The sequence below is a fragment of the Sarcophilus harrisii genome, chromosome 2, assembly GCF_902635505.1.
Source record: "Sarcophilus harrisii chromosome 2, mSarHar1.11, whole genome shotgun sequence".
Classification (NCBI taxonomy): Eukaryota; Metazoa; Chordata; class Mammalia; order Dasyuromorphia; family Dasyuridae; genus Sarcophilus; species Sarcophilus harrisii.
The window spans coordinates 267,055,401-267,080,343 of record NC_045427.1 but is presented as its reverse complement, the minus strand read 5'-3'; the positions used below and the strand labels follow the sequence as shown (position 1 = coordinate 267,080,343).

General features: G+C 36.1%; 1 protein-coding gene across 1 annotated transcript in view; it reads left to right on the top strand.

Moving 5' to 3' along the window:
- The window catches only part of SLC30A4 (solute carrier family 30 member 4), a 34,700-nt gene that overhangs the window by 5,284 nt on the left and 4,473 nt on the right, over nucleotides 1-24,943 (top strand). Inside the window, exons 4-7 of the mRNA XM_003756105.4 lie at nucleotides 14,184-14,337; nucleotides 15,768-15,981; nucleotides 17,019-17,124; nucleotides 22,972-23,106. Coding sequence (XP_003756153.1) covers nucleotides 14,184-14,337; nucleotides 15,768-15,981; nucleotides 17,019-17,124; nucleotides 22,972-23,106 — 609 coding nt within the window. The remainder of the gene's footprint in view (nucleotides 1-14,183; nucleotides 14,338-15,767; nucleotides 15,982-17,018; nucleotides 17,125-22,971; nucleotides 23,107-24,943) is intronic.

The window sequence follows — 24,943 nt, the reverse complement described above, 5'->3', positions numbered from 1 at the left end:
CAGGAATAGGGAGGGAAGGGCTGCTAATAAATTAAATTAATACCTTTGGTAGTTGCCTGTGATTACTATCTTTTAGTTCAGTTTTGTAGAAATACTGCTTTTTTGAGCCAATATGGCAGTCCCCCTTTTCTTTGTGCTAATCTTTTCTAGTTATCTGGATTTCCACAAGCTTTATCATGTATACCAGAGTGTGACTTGAAATTTAACCTGACATGATAGCTATAAAAGGGGTAGGTAAAAATCTGCCTTCCTTATCCCTTTGCATGCTCAGCACAATTTTGCAATTGAGATCTGAAGATTTCAACCTTTTATGTGGCTTATTAAAGTCTGCTTTATTGAAATTAGAGATTCATTACTGACAATAACTCCGGCATTAACCCACTTACACTATATGCCCATTTAATCAAGTTGGATCTAAAAACATTTTTTAAATTAATTTTTTAATGTAGTAAAAAAAAAAAATAAGAAATGCAAGATGATTAATTGCAGTGACTTCCTGGAATAATATTGTCTGATCATATACCTTCATACTTCTTATCAGCTGGAATGGTCTGGGCAACATAGTCATTGCGATCTTTATATATTCTAAGATTAAAAAATGAGTAAGCAAAGTCCAAGAGGACTTTGGGACTCAGGGGTAACTCCCATTTGCTAAGGAGGTAAGCAGGAGGATTAGAGGATATGAAAATTCTAATCTTACCTGCAGTTTTAGAGCCCTCCATGGCAGGAAAGGCTGATATTTAAACCTCTGGTGCTCTTTGGGGAGAAGTAGAGGAGAAAATCTAGCATTTCTTTGTGAACAAATTATTTTAAAATTGATCTGGGAAGGAGGTGAGGTAGGGATCCTTCTAATATGCATAGCATCCCAAAGTTAGTATCTGGAAGATCAGGGAAAGAATATCAATAGTATATGTCCTCTGGTACTTCTAAATAGTCTCTGTCGATCTGTTACAGTTTCACATTGGAGGAACAAAAAAAGAAAGAAATTGTCTCATCCTCTCAAATATTATAAGATTTATCTTCTCCTTACTATGTGAAGTTGTACTGTAAGTTATCAGACTTGAATCTGTACTCAGCTCTACCCCAAGCTAACTATATAGTGTGACTGATCACTTTTTAGAGGTTTCCCCATTTAAAAAAGAAGATTGGCTTAGGTCAGCAGAGAGAGTACCTTTCAGCCCTACAATTATGGTACTGCTACACAAGGACATTATGTCCGTGTCATCTCATTCGGCCTTCAGAAAGACCTGGACTTAGGCCCTGCCTCTGATACACTAACCTTGTGTCCATGAACAAATCGCTTAACCTCTCAGTGACCTGGGAATCTCTCCAAGACTTAAACGAGTTGCTCATCACGGGCAGTAGTGGGAGAGAACTTTCACATCAGGCATTCCCTAAACTGATGTTTCCCATAGGCTGAGATTCCTCCAATAAATTCTTGGCTCCTTTGAAAGTCTTAAAAACCACAGCTGACCGTGAATTCCATAAGGAAGTATCTCAGTCTCAGAATGATATCTCTAGATTTCTACGTAAATTTGAAAAGTTTATAGATGCTCACTTCTCATTTGGAGGCAGGAACAGACAAATTGCCAGCCTCAAACATCCTGTTTTAAGTATCAAAGAAATGGTTGGTTTGTTTCTGCATGGTAGATTTATTTTTACAAATAGCATTTAGTACCACTATATATGTAGAGGTAACAAAACATGATCAGTCTTACTAAATTTTTTTGCAAGTTTCTCTATAGTCAAAGCACTTCCTTTTCTTTAATAGTGCTAAGTTAAGAAGATAAATGAATGGAGAATTTTTGGGAGTGGAATAGATAGAAGTAGAAGAGTCTGAAAATAAAGATTAAGAGGAGCAGTAAAAAAAAAAAAAAAAAGATGCATTTAAACAGAATCGATAGGAAAATTCCCTCTCCAGTTCTTGACTCTCAACTCTTGACTTTGGAGCTGTGTAGATGCCTTTGGGAGAAAGGGCTATAAAGCAGTCACCAGTGAGTAAGGGCTCTCTCCTTTTCATTTTAGGCAAAACAGATTGAATCAAGTATTCTGAGCAGGTATGGTTGTGTAATACATAACAGATTTTTACGTACTGTTAACCCTCAACAAACCTACCTTTCTACAAAGGGCACCATCATCCTCAGTCCCTTAGGTTCTCACAATCTCATTGTCCTCTTCAATTCCTCATCTCCTGTTTCACGCCACACATCCAGTGAGTAGTCAAGTCTTCTCATTTCAGCCTTAACACCATCTCTCTAGCATCTATTCCCTTTCTGTGATCTTGCCACTGGACCCAAATGATTCCAGAGGAGCAAAAAAACTTGGTCACTTTGCACATTTCTCCAGCCCAATTCACTTGGAAGTCATAGCATCCCCTTCCCAAAGTCATGGTCCAATTGGAGAAAGAAGTGCAAACAACCACTAGTGGATAGCTACCCCATTGGGAACCCAACTGGCCAGTTCCAGTTGGGTAATATATTTCCTTCCTTCTTTCCTTTTAATTTTCCTCCTCTCCTCACTTCTCCAATTTTTCCTTTCTACAGCTGCCATGAAGATCATCTTTTTTAAAATTTCTCATCTTTTTTAAAAATCTCATAATATAAAAATTTATATTTCATAAAGTTTTATAATGTATCTAATTACTAGAACAACCATAACATGTATATGATTTATAAATAAACATATTGTATAAAATCTTTGCCTTATGGGGATATGTGATCCAAAATGTTTGTATACCACTGCTTTAGATAAACCTCCTCTCCTTTTTTCCTCATTGGAATTTTCTCTTTTTGACTTCAAAATTTGAGAATTTTCCAACTCTTTTGGACTGACTTCCTACATTGAATTTCAGTCCATGTGATGCTATCTATTCTTTCACTGAACAATTTGAAATCTATTCAAAATCTAGGGCATGTCAGACCATACTTGGCTTTTCTCTCCTTACCAATTACAGATGAAGCCACTTCTCTTCAAAGTTCTCATCATATCCACACCATCTACCAGTTCCTGTTTGTTGCTGGAAGTTCGAAATTTATTTTCATTATTTCCCCTTTCTTTTGAACGAGGAAGTCAACTTAAAGACAAATCAGATAATTATTAGCTGATCTGCCTTTGTCAGAGAACATTCCCATTAGGTGCCCAGATTTGTATACACTTAGCCCAATGCCTGACACTTAGTAATTGAAATCATGATCTCATCATTACTAAATCATTCACTAAATCACTAAATCAGATCACGAGGCTTGTGATCTGTTCCTTTTACTTATTTTGTCCATTTGATCTCGATGTACCCCGTGACTAGATCATAATGTGTCATTGTGGGAAGAAAGTTGGATTTGGAGTCAGAGGGCTTTAGTCGAATTCTTGCTTTTATGTCTTCCCAGAAAGACTTTTTTTTTTTTTTTTTTTTTTTTTTAGAAAGGGGGAAAACAGCATAATTGTTCTATACATTGAAAAAATCCAAAAATAATGTGTAATACCTGTGGACCTCTCACTTCCACAAAGAAGATTGGTTGAGAGCATCTTCTCATATCTCTTCATATAAGTCTTGGTTGATCTTTATAATTTTCTTACATTTTCTTCTATCTCTCTTTACCCAGATCCTTTTCATTGTTTCCTTAAGTAAGTTTTTTCTTAGAATGTTTGGTACAATTATAGTGGAAATAAATGAGAGAAATTAAACAGTTACCATGAAAACACAGTGATTACAAAGATGTAGATTTTCAGAAAATGGGGTTTTTATCCCTTTAAAAAGTTTTTTCAACAGTTAGAGGCAGGTGCTATCCCTGTTTTTTGTTTTGTTTTGTTTTTTAAATATATTTTTATTTTATTAAATGTTTCCCAATCACATGTAAAAAAAAAAATTAACATCCATTTTTTTAAATTTTGAGTTTCCAATTTTCTCCCTCTATTCCCTACTCCATCCTTAAGAAGGCAAGTAATATGACATGTGAAATTGTGCAAAACATTTCCATGTTAGTTGTATTGTAAGAGAAACATACACATGGGGGGAAAAATCGAGAAAAATAAAGTTTTAAAAGTATGTTTCATTCTGAACTTGGAGTATCAATTCTCTCTCTGGAGATGCTTAGCATTTTTCATTACGATTCTTTTAGAACTGTTTTGGATCGTTATGTTGACAAGAGTAGCCCAGTCTTTCACAATTGATCATTGTTACAGTCTACAGTGTTCTCTGGTTCTATTCACTTCACTTTGCATCAATTCATAGAAGTCTTTCCAGGTTTATCTGAAAACATTCTATGGCATAATAGTATTTCATCACAATCACATACTACAATTTGTTAGTCATTTCTTAGTGAACATCCCTTCAATTTCCAATTCTTTGCCACCACAAAAAGACCATAAATATTTTTCCTTTTATTCGATTTCTTTGGGATATAGACCTAATACTGGTATTGTTGGATTGAAGGAATGTGCAGTTTTATAGCTTTTTGGACTTAGTTCCAAGTTGTTCTCCAAATGGTTGGACTAGTTCATAACTCTACTAGTAATGTGTTAGTGTATCAACATTTTCTGGACATATTTTCTCTCATGTTAGTCAATCTAATAGGTAGGAAGTGGTAACTCAGAGTTGTTTTTATTTGCCTTTTCTATAATGAAAATTGAATTAAAGCATTTTTTATGTAACTGTGACTAACTTTGATTTCTTCTGAAAACTGCCTTTTCATATCCTTTGATTATAAATTGGGGAACGACTCATATTTTTGTAAATTTTGTTTCAGTTCCCTATATATTTGAGAAATGAGACCTTCATTTAACAAGAGACCTTCATATAAGGCTCATTTTTGTAAAGCTGGTTCAGTTCCCTATATATTTGAGAAATGAGACCTTCATATAACAAGAAAAACTTGTTATAACAATTCTTTACCAATTTCTTATTTTAGTTCTAATTTTAACTATATTAGTTTTGTTTACACTAAAACTTAAAATTTCATGTAGTAGGAATTATTCATTTTATTTCCTGTGATCCTCCCTGTCTCTTCTTTATTCATAAACTCTTCCTTTATAGATAGAGCTCACAAGTAAAATATTCCATGTTCCCCCAGTTTGCATATGGATCACGCTTTACGTTTATTTTTTATTTGTTTTTAATGCACATTGCTTTTGACGCATTTTGTTGAGAGAGAAAAGTCAGAATTAAAGGGGAATATTATGGAAGGGAAAACAAAAAAGAAGTGAACATAGCAGGTGTTGATTTACATTTAATCTCCATCATTCTTTTTCTAGATTTAGATGGCATTTTTTTCCTAAAGTCTATTGAAATTGTCTTGGATCACTGAACTACTGAGAAGAACCAAGTCTTTCATAGTTAACCATCACACATTCTTGCTGTTACTGTGTATAATGTATTCCTAGTTCTGCTTGTTTAGCTTAGCATCAGTTCAGATCACCCTTTATATTTTTAAACCACTTACCCATTTTGACCATTTTTGATCATTTCAGTCATATCCATTTTTGACATATCTTGGTGTAAGACTGTTTCCTCTAAACTGCTTTCCAGTTTTCCCAGAAGTTTTTGTTGAACCATGGGAGTTCCTGCTCTAAAAGCTTGGATTTGGGGGTTTATTAAACACTTCATTTACTGTTGTCATTTATTTCTGTATATTGTGTACCTAATCTATTCCACTGATTTACCACTCTATTCCTTAGCCAATACCAGATTGCTTTGATGATTACTGTTTTGTAATATAGTTTGAAATCTGGCTCTCTTTATCTCCTATTTTATGTCAGTCAATAAGCACTAAGTATACAAAAGAAAACAAAATGGAAAATTGAAATTTTTGTTCTCAGCTCACAATCTAAGGGAAAAATAATAGCTAGTGTTTCTGTAGTGCTTTGAGGTTTGGCGATGCTTTTACAAGCACTAGTTCTGTCCTCACAACAACCCTAAGAAATACATGTGTTTTATACTCTTTTACAGATGAGAAAACTGAGGCACAGAAAGGTTAAATGGTTTGCCCAGGATCTCACAGCTAGTAAGCTTTTGAGTCAGAATTTGAATTCAGGTCTTTCTGACTCCCAGGTCCTAAGCTCTATCCATTGTACCTCCTAGCTGCCCAGAGACAACTTGTTCCCTGTCAAAGGACTCCTCTATGCTTCAGCTTATTGAAATCTGCTCCTTTCCAGGGCCTTTCTCAGGATTTTTTCTCTCTTCCCTCTGTGATACTCTTCATCTCCAGCCAAAAGTGAAATAGAATACCTTGTATAGATATTCTTTTTGTTCTCATCTCCTACATTGTATTAAACATATCTGAGTCTTATCTCCTGTTAAATCCATTATATCTTTGAAAGCAAAAGATACAGATGGTTTTTCATCTTTGTAGAAGTGCTTCTTTGCATGTACTTAAAATACAGTTTAGGAGTATTTAGAATAAATGAGTAATACTGATTTCTTCAAGGAGAGAATCTGTGGTGGAAACAAACACTTGTTAAAACATGTATGCATTTGCAAATCTCTGCCAAAAAAGTAAAAATGAAATGGACTCTGACTTTAATCAGAAGAATTCTGAAGATGGATCCCATACGTACACAAATAATCCACAATAAACAATGCACAACACTATAAGTAATACACAATGAATGTTTGCTTTAACAAATAGGGGAATCAAGGAAAGTCTTTGTAGAAGAATTCGTACCTGAGTGGAGCTTTAAAGGGAAAAAATTTGTGGGGGAGAATGAGAAAGAAAAGGCCTTCTATGCATGAGGGATTTCCTCAGCAAAAGCAAGAGTAGAAAGATGGAACAGAAAGTTTGGGGAACACCTAGTCTCTAGTTTTGTTAGACAGTAAGCCAAAGAGAATAATGCTAGAGGTGTCTGGATAAATAAATCGGAACCAAAATGGTAGAAGGCTTTGAGCATGTAGTTGAGTTTTTGTGTGTGTTTGTTTTTTTCTTAGAGACAGTAGGGAGCCATTGAAGATCTTTGAGCAAAAGAGTGTAGTGGTCAGACTTGTGTTTTTTGGCAGCTCTGTAGAAAATGGATTAGAAAAGGAAGAGGCTAGAATCAGGGAGCCCATTTCAGCTCTTAGAACAGTTTAGACCAATGCAAATGTTATTGACAGCAAATGTTAAGAAATACAGTGGAGCCTGACTAGAACACTTTGCTATGAGGTGGAACTCAGTATGAGGTAAGTTAGTCTTGGACCCTGTCCAAGGGGACTGAGCTCCTGAAGCACCAAAAAGAAATCATTACTAACATTTTATCTCTACACTGATTCTATTAAATTAGGGAAGTAGTCAAGTGAGCAGACAGAAAAGGACAGATGCTAGATATCTTGTGAAAGTAAAATCAACAAGGTTTGATAACTGGGGGAGAGAGAAGAACCAGGGATAAATTTCAGTTTATAAACTTGGATAGCTCAGAGGATGATAGTACCCTTAACAGAAATAGGGGTGATTTATTGGAAAAAATAATTTTTATTTTTAGTGTTTTGAATTTGAGATGTCAGTGGTATGTCCAAAGGGAAATGATTGGCTTACAGTTTTGACTTTGTGCTGGAATTTAGGAGAGAAATTAGGTCTGGATTCACCTATTTGTTGATAATCTGAATTCATGGGGATTATATCATGGGATATAATCATGTAGAGAGAATCTAGAGCAGGGTTCTTAACTTTTTTGGGTCATGGTCAGTCCTCTTTGGCAGTCTGGAGAAACTTTGGATCCTTTCTTAAAATATTTGTAAACGCACAAAATTACAAAGGAATTTAATTGTGTTAAAATATGCTATCAAAATATTTTTAAAAGCAAGATTTGGGGCCGTAGGTTAAGTACCTTTGGTCTAAAAGAAAGAAGAAAAATGGCAGTTTAGTCTTCAAAAACACCTAAGTCCAAGTATTGACAAATGGATTTAGCACAGGAGATAGCAAGCATGTATATAGGAGAGAACAGTAATCAGAAGCTGCATAGTGTGCAAATAGAGTAATGGGATAACTAATCATCAATTAGCAGTGTCCCTAGAATGAAAACTTGTAGTCAAATGAAGGAGTCAGAAGCTAAATTCAAGGAGCTGAGAACTGATGGAAGTGATCAGTATGTAATTTTTTCCCCCCTAGGAGAGAGAGAAGAAGTTAGGTTGAGGGTACCTTAAAGTCTTATGAAGGTTTCTTAAGGATAAGGAAAATTAATCACATTTGCAAGAGAAGAAGAGCTGGTAGATAGACAGAGATTTAAAAGGGAACAAAAAAGATGGAGGAGGTGAGCTGATGAGAAGAAGGATCTGGGCAGATTCTCAGAGGAAAATAGGATTGAGGGTACACAAGTTGGATTGGGCTTGTCAAGGAGCATTACTTCTTCATAGCCAGTGTGAAGAAGGAATATGGAAAATGAAGGAAATTAGAAGAGATGCCCTTGATTTTTCTCCCAAAAGTCTTGAGAGACACATATGAGGTGTTGAGGTAAGAATTTAGAGAATTGACAGTGAAATGTGACAATCAGACATTAGTTGAGATTAGATAACAAGAATTTCTAGTAGCCCACAGACTTCATTCTGTGTTGCTGAGCAACATGGGTGTAGGAGTCAAGAAGGCTAATGATGGTACAGATAATTCATCATACCACATGGGTACAAAGTCATTTGTATTGGACGGAATCTGTGAGAAAACAATTCCCAAATGAGTGTTCACAGAGTTCTGTTTGGCAAATTACACCTGAATCCTGTTGTTTGGTTATAAAGTAGAATAAGGCACTCCTTGTCCTCAAGGACCTTACTATATTATCTGATAAATGCTAAAATACATTTTAGAAAGAGTCAAGGTCCTTCAGAGGTAGGAACTCACAGAGGAAGCCCTCAGAGTAGATTGGGGCCAGTGGTAGCGTGCCTAGAAGGACCTTTTGAAGTCTAGACTTCTAGCACACAGCCTGAGGGCCAATTGTTGCCCATCCGAACCTAAGATGAGACTTTGTTCCAGAGATATTTGAAGCAAAGAAAAAAGGGGGGTTGGGAGGAAATACCCTGATTAGCTAGCACACATAGATTTTTAGGTCAATAATATCTAGCTACCCACCACTTTGCCAATACTCATCTAAGTTGTGTCTGTAGTATTTTTTAGAGCCACTAATAATTGTAATTAGTTTCATAATTCAATTTAGTAAGAAATGGGAGATTTCTCATCTTGTGGACATTATTTGAAAATCTTTTCATTTCTCTTGACAAAGGAGTTTAAACTTTATTTGATAGGTAGGTGGAGGAAGCCACAGAGGCTTTTCATCTAAGGAGTGATAAAATCAGAGCCTCTAGCAGGTAGGTCACTCCTACTTCTGGTTGGGATTCAGCAGCTAGCTAAAATAATCACGACAGCATGCATGCAGCACAATGTCCGTGGCTGTTTGGTGTAGAGCCTCTTAGCCTTTCCTTTTCAGCAATAGCGTCTCTTCTACTGAGATCTGCTCTCTTCCCAGAGGAGAAAGAGAGGAAATGAACATTTGTTAAGCCCCTCTATGGTGCCAGGCTCCGTGCTTGGTACCTCACAGATATTATCTTGACTGATTCTCGGAGCAGCCCATGAGGTAGGTGCCATTATGATCCCATTTTACAGGTGAGGCAGGCTTACCCAGGATCACACAGTTAGTAAATGTGCTTGGGATGGATTTGAATTTGGGTCTTCCTGATTCTGGGGCCAGCACTTTCTCTCCAATGTATTCTCCTAATTGCACCAAAGAGAAAGAAGGAAAAAAAGGACCCACACATATGCTACAATTCCTCAACCAAGTGCTTCTCACCTTATTACATAATTATTGTAATATGAATTGTACAATAATTATGTTTAATATTAGTATCCAGGTTTGTCTAGAATCTTTTATTGTGAATTGACTAATAACTAAAAGTACTTTCAGCTAACAGAAAAATGTAATTGAGGTAGAGTAATTTTACTATTTTACTGCCAATAAAAATATTTTTGAAGTTGAATGAATTGAGGTTCTATATTATAACATAAGTAGCCCCCCTTGGAACAGTCAAGAAGTTTAGATTCAGTATCATTTGTTTTCCAATCATATTCTAATGAGTCAAAATTATCTCTGATTCCATATATCCTGATATTTGTATGTGAGAACTAGTCTTTTTCAAAAGGCAGCTGGGGGTGTGTGTATGTTTGTTTCTTTAAGTACATAAAAGGCATTTTAACTGTCAGGTCTTATCTGAATTTTCTCAATGTCTACAGCTCTTCCAGATCACATCTCCTGCTGAGGGATTTGTTGTTGTTTGGGGGGGGAAGAAGGGGAAGGTTGAGGGTGTGTGAAATGTTGTTAAATGTTTGGTTTCTGTGCTGAACTCAGACTGCATCTTAGCCGCATCTCTGATTATAAAGATCTGTTTTTATTTCAGTTACTTGTGGGAAAACAGCCTAGATTCATTCACTCTATCTAATCCCTCCCCCAGCCCTCTAGTTTTGCCATGGATAAGTAATTTAATGAGGACCAAATAATGTATAGAGCGCAGTAGCAAAGCTTTTTAGGATACTATGATAAAAGGCTTGCCAACATTTCCATTCAAAACATCTCTTTCAAGAGTTTTTAATTATGTAGTAAAATTTCCCTTCAGATTGAAACATGACCTTTCAGGCTTGTTTAAGAACTAATGGGAGTAATATTAAACTACACAGATCTCTCCAGAGTTTTACATTATGAAACTCACTTGGATCCCCTCTAGAAAATGAAAAATATTAACTCTTCAGTCTGGCTTTATATGTTCCTTTTATCTTAGCAATCCTAATTGTAGATTATGTGACCTGGGACCAACCCAGAGCTGGAATGAAAGTACTGAGCAGGTCATAATTTGACTGTTGATTGAAATTTTTTTTCCTCTTAAATCTTAAAAAAAAAAAAAAAAATCTATACATTTGCACAAGGATTTATCTACTCTGACTAGATAAATTTAACTACCTTACTATATTTACCATACTTTCTCATTAAATTTAATATTAAAATATAAAGAAACAGTCGTCTCTTTCGGCAAAGGTGAATTTTTACATCTTAAAAATCTTCACTTATGTAACAAGCATCTAATCTTAAATATGTGTCTCCTTTTCTAGAATATATTCATATTATCTTTTAAAGTATTTCTTTAGAATCTGTCAATACAGTGTTTGGCAATTTCAGCAGATGATTTATTTTAGAATAAAAATTACAGAGCAACAATATCTCTCCATTCTTATTCTAGGAAATGAGATTGTGTGGTATAAATGATTCCCTTAATAATTCATGAAAAAGGAACATGACTGGTATAGCAGCATCTCCTGAGTTACCACATGATAAAACTAGGAATCCTTAGCAATCAAAGTCATCCTTAATCTTTAACTCAGAAATACAGCTTGGTATGGTTGAAAGAATCCAGGACTAGAAACGTGGTTTTGCCAGACCCACCTCCAACAATTGCTATATAACCATGTGATCTCATCTGTAAAATGAGGACAATACTTCAGGACCTACTTCAAAGAATTATTGTGAGGAAAGCACTTGGTACATCTCAAAGCACTAAATGGATGTAAGTTTTCAGCTGTTAAGAACCCTTGTGATACTTAATTATATTAGAGTCACCATGGGGAAAGACTACTTTTAACTTGAAACTGTAGTTTTTTAGTAAGTAGGGTCTCCCAGGATAAGAGGATATGGCCTCTCTAAACTGTTGAGGATAGCCAAGCCTAATTTAGGAGCAGGTACAAGATTCCCCAATTTTGGAATGTTTGTGGGAGGTCCCGTGTCCCCCCCCCCCCCCCGCCTTATTTTGATTTTTCTTTCCTTTATTTTCATTTTATTGTTATTCAGCCCAACTAAAACCGCTTTAGAATTTGAATTAATATTCTAAAAATTCACAATATAGTAAACATTGTAAGGCATTTTGCATAACCGATTTTGAATTTCCATAATTTGATTACAACTGTGAAATAATATTTATGCTAATGAAGCTCCATATACTTAAACTCCTGTTCTTTGTCATGGCACGTATTTTCATTAAAGATATTTCAGAACAGAGCACTGACCTTTTGTTCAAGTAGAAGACCTTGTATGAAATTCTATTTTTGACACTTGACAAATTATATTAAAGTTTTGCTTTCTTTCTCTTTTTGTTTCATATGAGATGAAAACATCTCTTATGTTTTCTCATCTGTAAAATGGGCTTCTAAAACAATGATAATAGCACACATACAACTCTCACTTTATTCACTTACTATGTGCCAGGCACTGTGCTAAGTGCTTTACAATTATGATCTGATTTGATCCTCTCAACGATCATAGGCGATGAGGTCCATTACTGAGTCCCATTTTGCTAATGGGGAAACTGAGGCAGTCAGGTTGCGTGACGCAGGTTCACATGACTGGTAAGTGTCTGAGGCTGGGTTTGAACTCCTCACTCCAGGCCCAACCCTCGATCCACCATGCCTTCTAACTGCCCCACCAAAATCATAGAATTTTAGAGTTGGAAAAAACTTTCTGGGTTATCAGCTTGTACAAAGTTAGATTGCTCAAATGGAAAGGCAAAAACAACATTCATCAGGCTTTTCAACATAAGAACAATACAAACGAAACAGTAACTAAAGAGCTTATGTTTTCAGGGGAAACACAGTCATACCAAGGCAGAAAACAACCCCAGACTAAATATTGGCTTGGATCAAACCAGTAGCCATTCTAACTCCAACCAGTGCCAGAAAATGGTTTCTAGAATCCATCCTCCATGATGCTGAAATGGTTGTATATCTTAGCGTTTTAGAGCAGGAAGGAACCATGTAGACTAGCTTCTAGAGGAGGCTAGAATCCCTGAGTATTTCCAGCTCATTGCAACTTTGTTTATAACACAAACACTGAAAAGGTTTGAATCCTTCATATTCCTAATTCTGTTTTATTGTTCTATGTGTTTGTTTTATACCTCTTTACATATTAGGCTACAGATCTATATCAGTAAGAGATAGCATTTTTATAATACTTTACAGAAATTTTCTTCACTTGATCCCTAGCAACAAATCTGGGAGGTGAGTACTATTCTCATTTTACAGTTGAGGAAACTGAGCCAGGGAGCTTAAGTGATTTATAGAGGAGTCATGCAGCAAATTAGTGTCTGAATTTCCTGACTCCAAATTTCTCTTTTCACTGAACTGCCACATTAGTTGCTTGAATGTAAGCTCCTTGTCGGCAGGAACAGGGTTTTGTTCTTTGTGTTTGGCTTTTTATAAGTATTGCTCAGCACAGTACTTTGCACATTGTTTGAGTAGGAAAAAAAAATTTGATTACTATCTTTGGCATCAAAGCAGCATTTCTTGAGCCCTCAACAACTAAAGAATAGACTTCCATCCAAAGCTTCGAAGAAATTTTGATTTTGGCTTCCTAAAGATTCCCAGAGCCACTATTCCAAAAGGCTGAAATTTAATTGCAATGAGAAAATCATGTTGGGGAAAGGCCTTTCAGAAATGAGAAGAATTTGATAGAGTAGAATTTTAGAGGAAATCTAATTCATTGTTATCAAACTCAAGGAGAGATGAGGGCCACTAATCCCTATCCTAAGGATTTTTGTGGCCTGCATAGCGACTGTTTTAAAATGAAATATCTATATTTTTATTATGTTTTTATTTTGTTAAATATTTCCTAGTTACATTTTAATCTGGTTTAGAATGCATATTTGATATTTCTGATATAGATGAGGAATCTGAGACCCAGAGAAATAAGAGGCAAAGCCTGGTTAGAATGATGATTTGGCTCAAGGAAAGAGATGAATAGCACCTCTTTGCCCTCTCCATCCTTTCCTCTTTCCCCCAGTTCTTTGTAGAAGTGGGAGACTGTGATTATGAAACATTACACTTAGTGTTTGTATGTTAACTAGTTTTGCTAACTAGTTAGTTTTTATTTCTTTTAGTTTGCTAAACTGTTTTGTTGATGTTTTGTTCATTGTGCTGAGAAATGGCTTTCTGGGAGTGGATAGGGAGAAAGATACTTTAGAAAATGAAGTCATGCAAAAACAAAATATATCACCAAAGTGTTTTGTGTTTTGTTTTTTTTTTTTAAAGAGGAAAGAAACCAAGATTCTAACTCAGCCTTTTACTCCCAAACTAAATACCCATCCTACTACATGTTACAGTATGTCTTTGAAGCAAGAAAGTGTAAATACAGTATGTATAATATTTTGATAAATTTTACTTAGCTACAAATATGCCTATGTAACTTGTTTATCTTTACAGAGGTTTTGTCAGCTATTATTAGTGTTCTATTGGTCTATATACTTATGGGATTCCTCTTATATGAAGCCGTGCAAAGAACCATCCATATGAATTATGAAATTAATGGAGATATAATGCTCATAACCGCAGCCATTGGAGTTGCAGTTAATGTAATGTAAGTTCTATTTGCTGTTTTTTCCCTGTTGAATATTTTATATTTGTTATTAATGTTAATAAATATTATTTAAATATCGCATATCTTAAAATTTAAAAATGGAACAGTAGTTGTTTGAATTTTTAGTTTTAAAAATTGCTCATTGTATATTAAGTGTTAATTTTCCCCAAAAAGGATAGTAAAACTACTACATGATCCCATTTTCTCTCTACTATTGATTTAAGCATAAATGTGTTTGACTAAAACAAAATAATCAGGAGACTGGTCTTGGAGATAATAATACTACTAGAGTTTTCACATTAAAAGTGCAATAAACAGTAAAGTCGTCAGAACAAAAGTGGCATGTTTAAACACTTATTTTTTAATATGTCCCACTTTCTGAAGCTGTTTTTAGTTAGTTGCTATAACTGTATGTGTTTTTTTCAACCAAACCTACATATTTGTTCTGTCCAGTAATAACCTGTGGAACTTTGTAAATCCCAGTGTACCTAATATTGGTAGGTTCAGAGATGGGTATTTAAACAAAAGAATTTGCTGAATTGTTTGTTATCACCCTATGTCCTCCTATTTTTCTCCTCCTTACATTTCTCCTACATCTGTCTTCTTGCCACTCCTTTTCCTTCCATCCTGTCCTTTTCGTTTGTCTTCTACCTACCTCCCTGTTTGTCCTCTTATTCCTATATACATCTCATCTGTTGGATGTACCTGGGTGACCTTGTGCCCGTCCATGTGTCCTGCAGAATGTCTTGTCACCCTCCTTTGAAGGTGGTTACTAGCACAGAAAGGTGAATGATGGGGGGCAGAAGTGACAGCAGGTACCCTTCTTGCCTGTCTCCCAGCTCTAACTGCAACCCAAGGAAGCTGGCTTTGCTCTGGACTCCAGAAAACAGCTACCCTCGAGTCCTGAAGAATTAGGAGGCAAAAGGTTCCACAGGATTCAGGCCAAGGGAGACCTGGCTCTCCTTTCAACCTCAGCTGGCTTTGGAACTGCTGAATCAAACTGTTTCCTATGAAATGACTCTGAGGAAGCAGAGATTGAAAATGGCAATGCTGAGTCCCACATCCAGGCTTATTGGTGGGAGACGTAAACCCTGCTCTTCCTGGACCATGTCCCAGAGGTCCTGGGAGGCAGTTTCAGGCTCTCATTTGGGAGCGTCTGAGCTTAGGTGATCTTCCCAGCTAAGTCCTTTGGCTTTTGCTGGTTATAGAATGTGCCAAAAAGAAAGCTGATGATGTAAGAAAAAGAATAATTCGCTGGAATATAGAAACATACCTTTTTTTTTTTTTTTTTGTCATTGTCTAAAGGTGCTATAGGCATTAATGTTACATTGCTGGTTTTTTGTGTCCCCTTAAAGGAGACTAGTAACAAAAGTTTGCCTTTTTTTCTCTCTTTGGAAAAATAATGATATTTTCTTTTTTTAAAAAAACAGAATGGGATTTCTGTTGAATCAATCTGGTCACCATCACTCCCATTCCCACTCCCCTCCGCCAAACTCTCCTACCACAGGTTCTGGGCATGGGCACGGGCATGGACATAACCAAGGAACTGACAGCCTTGCAGTGAGAGCAGCATTTGTTCATGCCCTGGGAGACTTGGTGCAAAGTATCGGGGTGCTGATAGCTGCCTACATCATTCGATTCAAGGTAATCCAGATGTTGATATCAATGTTAAAATATGTGCTATTTTGCCATAGCATATAAAGATAAACATTTTTTACCACACAGGTTTCAGTGATGGTAAATGATATTTGGGAAATTAGGTTTAAATTGTTAAAGGACTTTTTTTTAATAGCTTTTTATTTACAAGATGTATGCATGGGTAATTTTTCAGCATTTACAATTGCAAAACTTGTTAAAGGACTTTTAAGCGTTGAAAAAGTATGTATATAGACAGGATAATTCACTTGAGAAGAAAAGGCAATGTGGGTGACTGAGAAACCAAAATCAGTCATTTCCATTAAGTGAGAACACGTAAGATCTGGTGCTTGGGTTTAATATATTAATCTATTCCCAACTAAGTCCTTTGACTTCTGTTAATCATAGAATGTGGTATTAGAGATGGGACTTTAATTCAGGAGTTCTTGGCCAACTCTTTATTCATAACAGCATATTTTTTGAGTATTTTTAAGTTAGTAAAGGTGAAATAATGGCTTTTTTTTTTTTTTGGGGGGGGGGTAGTCCAGGTTAAGTGATTTGCTCACAGTCACACAGCTACTAAATGTCTGAGACTGAATTTGAACTCTGCTCTTGACTCCAGGGCCAGTGGTCTATCTACTGTACCACCCAGCTGCCTCAGTATATGAACAATGAACAACTGTTTTCTGATATTGTTAATGGAAAATCAAAGATAATGAGCTTAAATTTCATTAGAGAAGCTTTTAATTTTATCATTATTGTGAGATTCTGAAACATGTTACCAAGGGAAGAACAGACAATCTCCTTATTTGGAGATCTATCCTGAGTAGATTTTCTTATTACCACATATACATCTGTGATTTTTTTTTTCTTTCTGAAGTACTTTGAATGCTGCATTGCTTAAGGTATCAGAACTGAATGACCTAGAATTCCTCTCTGTGCATTTTTATTTTTATTTTATTTTGCATCATGTCAATTTCCATAGAAAAGTAGGAAAGAAAAAGATGTCTCTATATGTTTTAATAATCCTTGTTGTTCCTTTTCAGCCAGAATACAAGATTGCCGATCCCATTTGTACATATATATTCTCATTACTTGTGGCTTTTACAACATTTCGAATCATTTGGGACACAGTCGTTATTATATTGGAAGGTAAGATCAGTGTTAAACTTCCTTTTATGTGTGTTGTCATCTGAATTTTACTGGGGCACTTCTCAAGGCCAAAGACTCTGACATCCTTTCTTTGAGGATGATTGGAGTATTGTAATTTTGGACATCTCGAGTGAAAACTATGCAGATATCAATACTGATCTTGAGTTATCCATTGTAACAAGAGGCTAGTTTTGGAATATCTTGATTCTCACATTTCCCTCTGTATTTTGCTTAGCATTTTCAGGGTTTTTTTTTTTTTGTTTGTTTGTTTTTTATCCTTTGTCCTTCACTGTGAGCTACAAACTAGTATCAGAGAGCCAATATTCTAATAGTACCCCATTCTAATAGTGAAAGTCACCACTGAAGTCCTCTTCTTGTTATGGAGGTGTTCACTGGTTTTTTGGAGAATATAACATCAAGGCAAGAGCTCTAATAGGTTCTTCTAACTGGAGAGGTTTCAGATGCTCAGGGATAGTCTATCACCTGAGTACCAACACAGCTAAATTTGGAGCAGCTTTTCACCAGGCTGGCTGTAGGTGATAAACTTACCAGCAGTCTCAACTCTCGGCCTGCAGTTAATGATATAGTGTAATTGTTCAGTTGTTTTTCAGTCATGTCCACCTCTTCGTGACCCTATTTGGGTTTTTCTTAGCAGAAATACTAAAGTGGTTTGCCATTTCCTTCTCCAGTTCATGTTACAGATGGAGAAACTGGGGCAAACAGTAAAATGACTTGCTCAGCATCACAAAGTGAGTCTGTTTGAGGCCAGATTGGAACTTTGGAAAATGGGTCTTCCTCACTTCAGGGCTGGCACTCTTTTTTTTTTTTTTTTTTTTTTTTAATTTAATAGCCTTTTATTTACAGGATATATGCATGGGTAACTTTACAGCATTAACAATTGCCAAACCTCTTGTTCCAATTTTTTCACCTCTTACCCCCCCACCCCCTCCCCCAGATGACAGGATGACCAGTAGATGTTAAATACATTAAAATATAAATTAGATACACAATAAGTATACATGACCAAACCGTTATTTTGCTGTACAAAAAGAATCAGACTCTGAAATATTGTACAATTAGCTTGTGAAGGAAATCAAAAATGCATGTGTGCATAAATATAGGGATTGGGAATTCAATGTAATGGTTTTTAGTCATCTCCCAGAGTTCTTTTTCTGGGCATAGCTAGTTCAGTTCATTACTGCTCCATTGGAAATGATTTGGTTGATCTCATTGCTGAGGATGGCCTGGTCCATCAGAACTGGTCATCATATAGTATTGTTGTTGAAGTATATAATGATCTCCTGGTCCTGCTCATTTCACTCAGCATCAGTTCGTGTAAGTCTCTCCAGGCCTTTCTGAAATCATCCTGCTGATCATTTCTTACAGAACAATAATATTCCATAATATTCATATACCACAATTTATTCAACCATTCTCCAACTGATAGACATCCATTCAGTTTCCAGTTTCTAGCCACTACAAAGAGGGCTGGCTGGCACTCTATCTGCTGGACTACCTAACTGCCCCTGATCCAAGAGACCCCAGGCTTTTGAAACAAATCCTCTGACAAACACTTGGTATCTGTGTGATCTCAGGCAAGTCAGTTAGGCTCTGTAGTTCTCAGGGTTCCTCATCTGTAAATCAAGGGGTAGCTTCAGAGGGCACTTAGAACACTTAGAGCCAGGATCTGATAAGTATATCTCTCTGGGTTGCCATCTGGATGAGGGAAGGCAACACCAACACTGGTGAAATTCCAGATTATTATATGATTGGTCATGGTAACTTCATTCTAAGAGGCCTAAAAGGTAAAAAGTTACCCAATATAAATAATTCCAATAGACTAATGTGGAAGACTAATGGTGAGATTCAATACTCAACATAAATATTGTATCTTTCCAGAAACTTTGCTAAAGGATCTTTACATCATTTCTGAATGAAATAATTCTGCATATGACATAACCAGAGGAATATAGACAAAGAATCTCTTAGCAAATTTAATTTGCTTTCCAAAAATTTTGAGAATCTGTGGCAAGTGCCAAGATGTATCCAACCCACTCATAACTCGTCAAGGTTAAAAAGAAATAGTTAATGGCATTTATTTAGAGATAATTTAGGAACCTCCTCTGGTAAGTGAGGGGGAGAAAGATTATAGAGCTACATTTTTGAAGTTTAATAAGCAAGAAGCCTAAAGTCTGAAATTAGCACTGGAGAAAGAAATGCATCCAGACCAGAGCTTTGTTGTGGAGATCAGCTCTAATGTACTAACAGTTCTCCCAGTGAAAATGGAAGATGATAATTTAAAAAAATAATAAAAACACTACCATTTATATAACATTTTAAGATTTGCAAAGTACTGTACATAGCTTATCTCATTTAATCCTCACAACAACCCTCATTTTTATTGTACCACCAGATTGTATGAATTCCCTATTGCTTGTTGAAAATTCAAATTCTAGGCATCAAAAAGCAAATACATAGGAAGAATACACTATGGATCAAAACCTGTACTAGGCTTTCGTGAAACAATACTGCCCTCAAAGGAGTTTACATTTTAATTATGGATTTGGCATGGAAAATACAAAGTAACCTTGGAAAGGGACCTTGATGGAGGATCAGGAATTAGTATGTACCTAGTATGTTTTCCACTACCTTGACCACCATCTCTCTTCAGACCCTAATGATGGGGACAGCCCAACATCCTAAACCAAAGAGCCCTGGGAATAGTGTCCTTCAAGAAGAACTATTTCTTACTGCTCTGCTACTATAACCCAAGAACTGTGGGACTTTTCCAATTGACTTATAGCTGAAACTTTCCATATAAGTTGTCTCTCCCTTTAGAATGAGTTCCTTGGAAGACAGGAACTGACTTTTTTCTGTATTTCCAGCGCTTAGCACAGTGCTTTGAATTTCAGTAAGTGTTGGATAAATGCTTCATGCATTTGTCCATTCAGTAAGTCACAAGCATCTAGAATGAGGAAGTAGATAGGAGTAGGGGAACCAACTGATCTGGCAGGCTATTGTAAGAGTCTGATGAGTGCTTGCAATGGGTCAGTTACTCTGATTGTATCTGTGGGTTTGGTAAAGAGCTAGAGATGACACCGAGATTGTAGACCTGAGTGACCAGAGAGATGGTGCCATATTTGTCATCAACGGTGAAATTCAGAAGAGGAGAAGGACTTTGGGGGAGAGTCAGGTTCTGTTTTGGCCATATTGAGTTTGAGATGCCAGTAGGCCATCCTTTTGGAAATAGCCAGTGGACAGTTGGTAATGTGAGCCCAGAGCTAAGAGGACTCTAGGGCCAGAAGAATCAGGATGGAAGTCCCCTATGTAGAGTCAGTCATCAAATCCATGGGAGCTGGTGAGAACACTAAAGTAGGGGCAACCAAGAAAGAAAGAAGGTCCTCAGGTGTGCCCAGTTTAATGAGCATGATGGGGAGAATGGTCCAGCAGAGAAGCTGCAAGAAGAGTAAGGCTCAAGGAAAACTGGGAGAACAGTGTCATGAAAACCCAGAGAAGGGAGAAAATGTCCAGGAGGTGATGGTCATTGTTGCCAGTACTGCAGAGAAATCCAAAAGAGGATTGAGAAAAGGCCATTCATTTCAATATTTGAGATCACTAGTAACTTTGGAGAGAGCAGTTTTAGCTGAGTGATGGTGAATGAAGCTGTATTTCAGAGGGTTTAACCAAAAGGAAGAAGATTGGAAGTGGAGGGTAGTATCAGTGGTATTCAAAAACCTTCCACTCTGGATTTTTATGGCACTGTTCTCTTGGTTGTTAGATATAATGGTAAATTGTATGCTTAAATGTAAGCTTCCAATATATAAAACAAACTTGTTTTGGAGCCTTCTTTGTGATTTGTCTCATTACTACTTCTAAGATTTCTTTCAAACCAAGCTTGGCTATACTGATTTTCTAGGAAACTGTATTCAGTGATATAAACAAATTAGCTCTCAGATCTGTGGAGGAGGAAAGAATTTGTGACCAAAGAACTACAGGTCATTATTGATCACAGAATAGATATTTTTAATTATATTAAGTTAAAAAGTTTTTGTACAAACAAAATTAATGCAGGCAATATTAAAAGGGAAGTAATAAATTGGGAAAACATTTTTAGATTCAAAGGTTCTGATAAAGGCCTCATTTCTAAAATAAATAGAAAATTGACTCAAATTTATAAGAATTCAAGCCATTCTCCAGTTGATAAACGGTCAAAGGATATGAGCAGACAATTTTCAGATAAATTAAAACCATTTTTAGTCAGTATGAAAAGATGCTCCAAATCACTATTGATCAGAGAAATGCAAATTAAGACAACTCTGAGATACCACTACACACCTGTCAGATTGGCTAAGATGACAGGAAAAGATAATGACGAATATTGGAGGGGATGTGGGAAAACTGGGACACTGATACGTTGTTGGTGGAATTGTGAACGGATCCAAACATTCTGGAGAGCAATCTGAAACTATGCCCAAAAAGTTATCAAGCTGTGCATACCCTTTGATCTAGCAATGTTTCTACTGGGATTATATCCCTGAGAGATCTTAAAGGAGGGAAAGGACCTGTATTTGCAAAAATGTTTGTGGCAGCCCTGTTTGTAGTGGCTAGAAACTGGAAAATGAATGGATGCCCATCAGTTGGAGAATGGCTGAGTAAATTGTGGTATATGAATGTTATGGAATATTATTATTCTGTAAGAAATGACCAGCAGGAAGATTTCAGAAAGGCCTGGAGAGATTTATGTGAACTGATGGTAAGTGAAATGAGCAGAACCAGGAGACCATTATACATGGCAACAAGACTATACGATGATCAGTTCTGATGGACATGATTCTCTTCAACAATGAGATGATTCAAACCAGTTCCCCTTGTTCAGTGATGAAAAGAGCCACCTACACCTAGAGAATAACCAAGGATGGATCACAACATGGCATTCTCACTTTCTGTTGTTGTTGTTGCTTGCTTGCATTTTATTTTGCTTCACTTTTTCTCTTGTGCAGTATAATTGTATAAAAATGTTGTATATATTGGATTTCACATATTTCTATCATGTTTAACATATTGGACTACTTGCCACGTAGGGGACTCTGGGGGAGAAGAGAGGGAAAATTGGAACACAGGGTTTGTTGAAGAATTCTTCACACATATGTTTTTTTTAATAGCTTTTTATTGACAAAACTTATGCATAGGTAATTTTTCAACATTGACCCTTGCAAAAACTTCTGTTCAAACTTTTCTCCTCCTTCCCTCCCCCCCCTTAGATGACAGGCAGTCCCATACATGTTAAACATGTTAAAGTATATGTTAAATATAATATATGTATATATATATATATATATATTTATACAGTTATCTTGTTGCACAAGAAAAATCAGATCTAGAAAGAAGGTAAAAATAAACTGGTAAGAAAAACAAAATGCAAGCAAACCACAACAGAAACAAACAACAGAAAAAATGCAAATGATATGTTGTGGTCCATACTCATTTCCCAGTCACACAGATGTTTTGAAAAATAAAAAGCTTTAATTAAAAAAGAAAGAAAGAAACTTTATTCAGTTTATTACCTCTGTTACTTTGAGTTATTTTTAAATGCTGACCATTTTCATCAAAACCATTGTCTGTTTTAATACTTGAATAATATCTTTGTATTTTCTTCCTAATAATCTTTCTAAGTCTTTTATTAGTTTTTTGTTTGTTTGAAGACAGAGTAGTTGTTTTGTAGTATTGATTACATCTTTGTTTTACTTTTAGAAAACTTTAAACATTCTTGTAACTTTTAGAGGGCATGTGTATGTATGTGTTTTTTCCTTACAAGCTAACTGCTTATAAAACATTCTGAACTTGTAGGGGTGCCAAGTCATTTGAATATAGACTATATCAAAGAAGCTTTGATGAAAATAGAAGATGTTCATTCAGTAGAAGATATAAATCTTTGGTCTCTCACTTCCGGAAAAACAACAGCCATTGTACATTTACAGCTAGGTGAGTTGCTCCCGCAGTATGACAAGAAAGGTTTGTGATCCTTATATCACTATAATTGGGTAGTAGGTGATCCAGTTAATCAACTAGCATTTAAAACTGGGGAGAAAAAGGTAAAAGACAGACCTAGCTCATAAGGAATTGATGGAAACAACATATAAACAGGTATGGTCAAATTTGAAGGAGTAGAATAGGTGAGCAAGGCTTCTGGCAGATGGGGTGAAGAATTTATTTTGTAACAGAACACTTTCAGTACAGGCCAAGGCAACAAGAGATATTGCTGTGTCAAATCTGAAGATGAAAATAAATCCATCTTGGATATATTTGATCTAATTTTCTATATTATCAAAGCTAATGTTCTCAAGTTTTAAGTTTTCCAATAATGGTTAAAGATTGAAACTAGATATAGATTAGGAAAAAGAGGGGGGGAACAGTGAGAAAATATGCTATCTACCTCCTGACAATGAGAGAATGAAGCCAAGACTGAGACATTTTCAGTTATAACTATTATTTTTCTTTTATGCAGTATTTTTTTCTTCCTTTTTTTCTCTCATCCTTCCTTTTTTATTTTTTCTTCCTTCTTTTTTTTTTTTTTTTTTTGCATAACTTAATCTCAGGGTATAGTAGTAATAGGGATTACCAAAAAAGAACAGAAGGAATATTATTAAGAAACAGTATTTCAAAGTATTCCTATCTAGATTGATTTAAAAACCAGATGCAATTGGGCAGCTAGGTGGCTCAGTGGATAGGGCACTAGCCCTGAAATCAGGAGGACCCAAGTTCAAATCTGGTCTCAAACACTTAACACTTCTTAGCTGTGTGACCCTGGGCAAGTCACTTAACCCCAATTGCTGGGGGGGGTGGGTGGTGGTGGGGAGAACAAAACACCAGGTGTGATCTATATTTTTTTTTAAATGTAGATAATTTGCAGTGATAAATTTAAGTGATATGCTAGTTTGATCGATAGAGCATGAAACACTCTCAGGCATGTGGATTCATGCCCTGCATTGAGTTTGACTGTGCTTGAGAGGCCTTGTGTCATGGTGGATGAAAATATTGGACTTGGTGAACAGGAAGGCCTACATTCAATTCCTTTAGAGGAGAGGGTTGGATTCAGTGACCTCGAAAGCCCCTTCCAGTTCTAAATCTCCAATCCTTTTTAATAGTTCAAACATGGAAGGTGGGAACGAGAGGTTAGTTAAAGTGGTAAAATATGGCAATTTTGCAAACTGACATTTATTTCCTTTTTTTGGAGACAGTTGGGGTTAGGTGACTTGCCCAGAGTCACACAACTAATAAATGTCTGGGGTTGAATTTGGACTTGGATCATCCTGATTGTAGGGCTGGTGCTCTATCCACTCTGCCACCTGGCTGCCTCAGGAAACTGGCTTTATTTTTTAAATTGTTTAGCCTTTTGTTTTTATTTCAAATACATTTCTATTTGAAATGTATTTGGAGATTTAGCAAAACCAAACAATACATTGTTGTTGTCTGACAGTAAGCATGATAATCCATCCTCATAATTTCCCATCTTTACAATAAAGACTGATGCTTTTTCTCCACAATAGGGGATGAAAGAAAGTTTGGTCATTATCATTACATTGTTCACTTTGCTTTTGTTCTTCCATTTATGTTTTTAAAGTTGTCCCTGTTTTGGGCTCTTCTTACTTAAAAGATAGTAATAGTTACCATTCACAGCACTTTAAGGTTTGAAAAGCTTTTTCCATACATCATTTGATGCTCACAACAACCCTGGGAAGTAGGTGCTTCCATTATCCCCACTACACAGATAAGAAAACTGAGGCAGACAAATTAATTAACCTGCCCAGAGTTACATTGC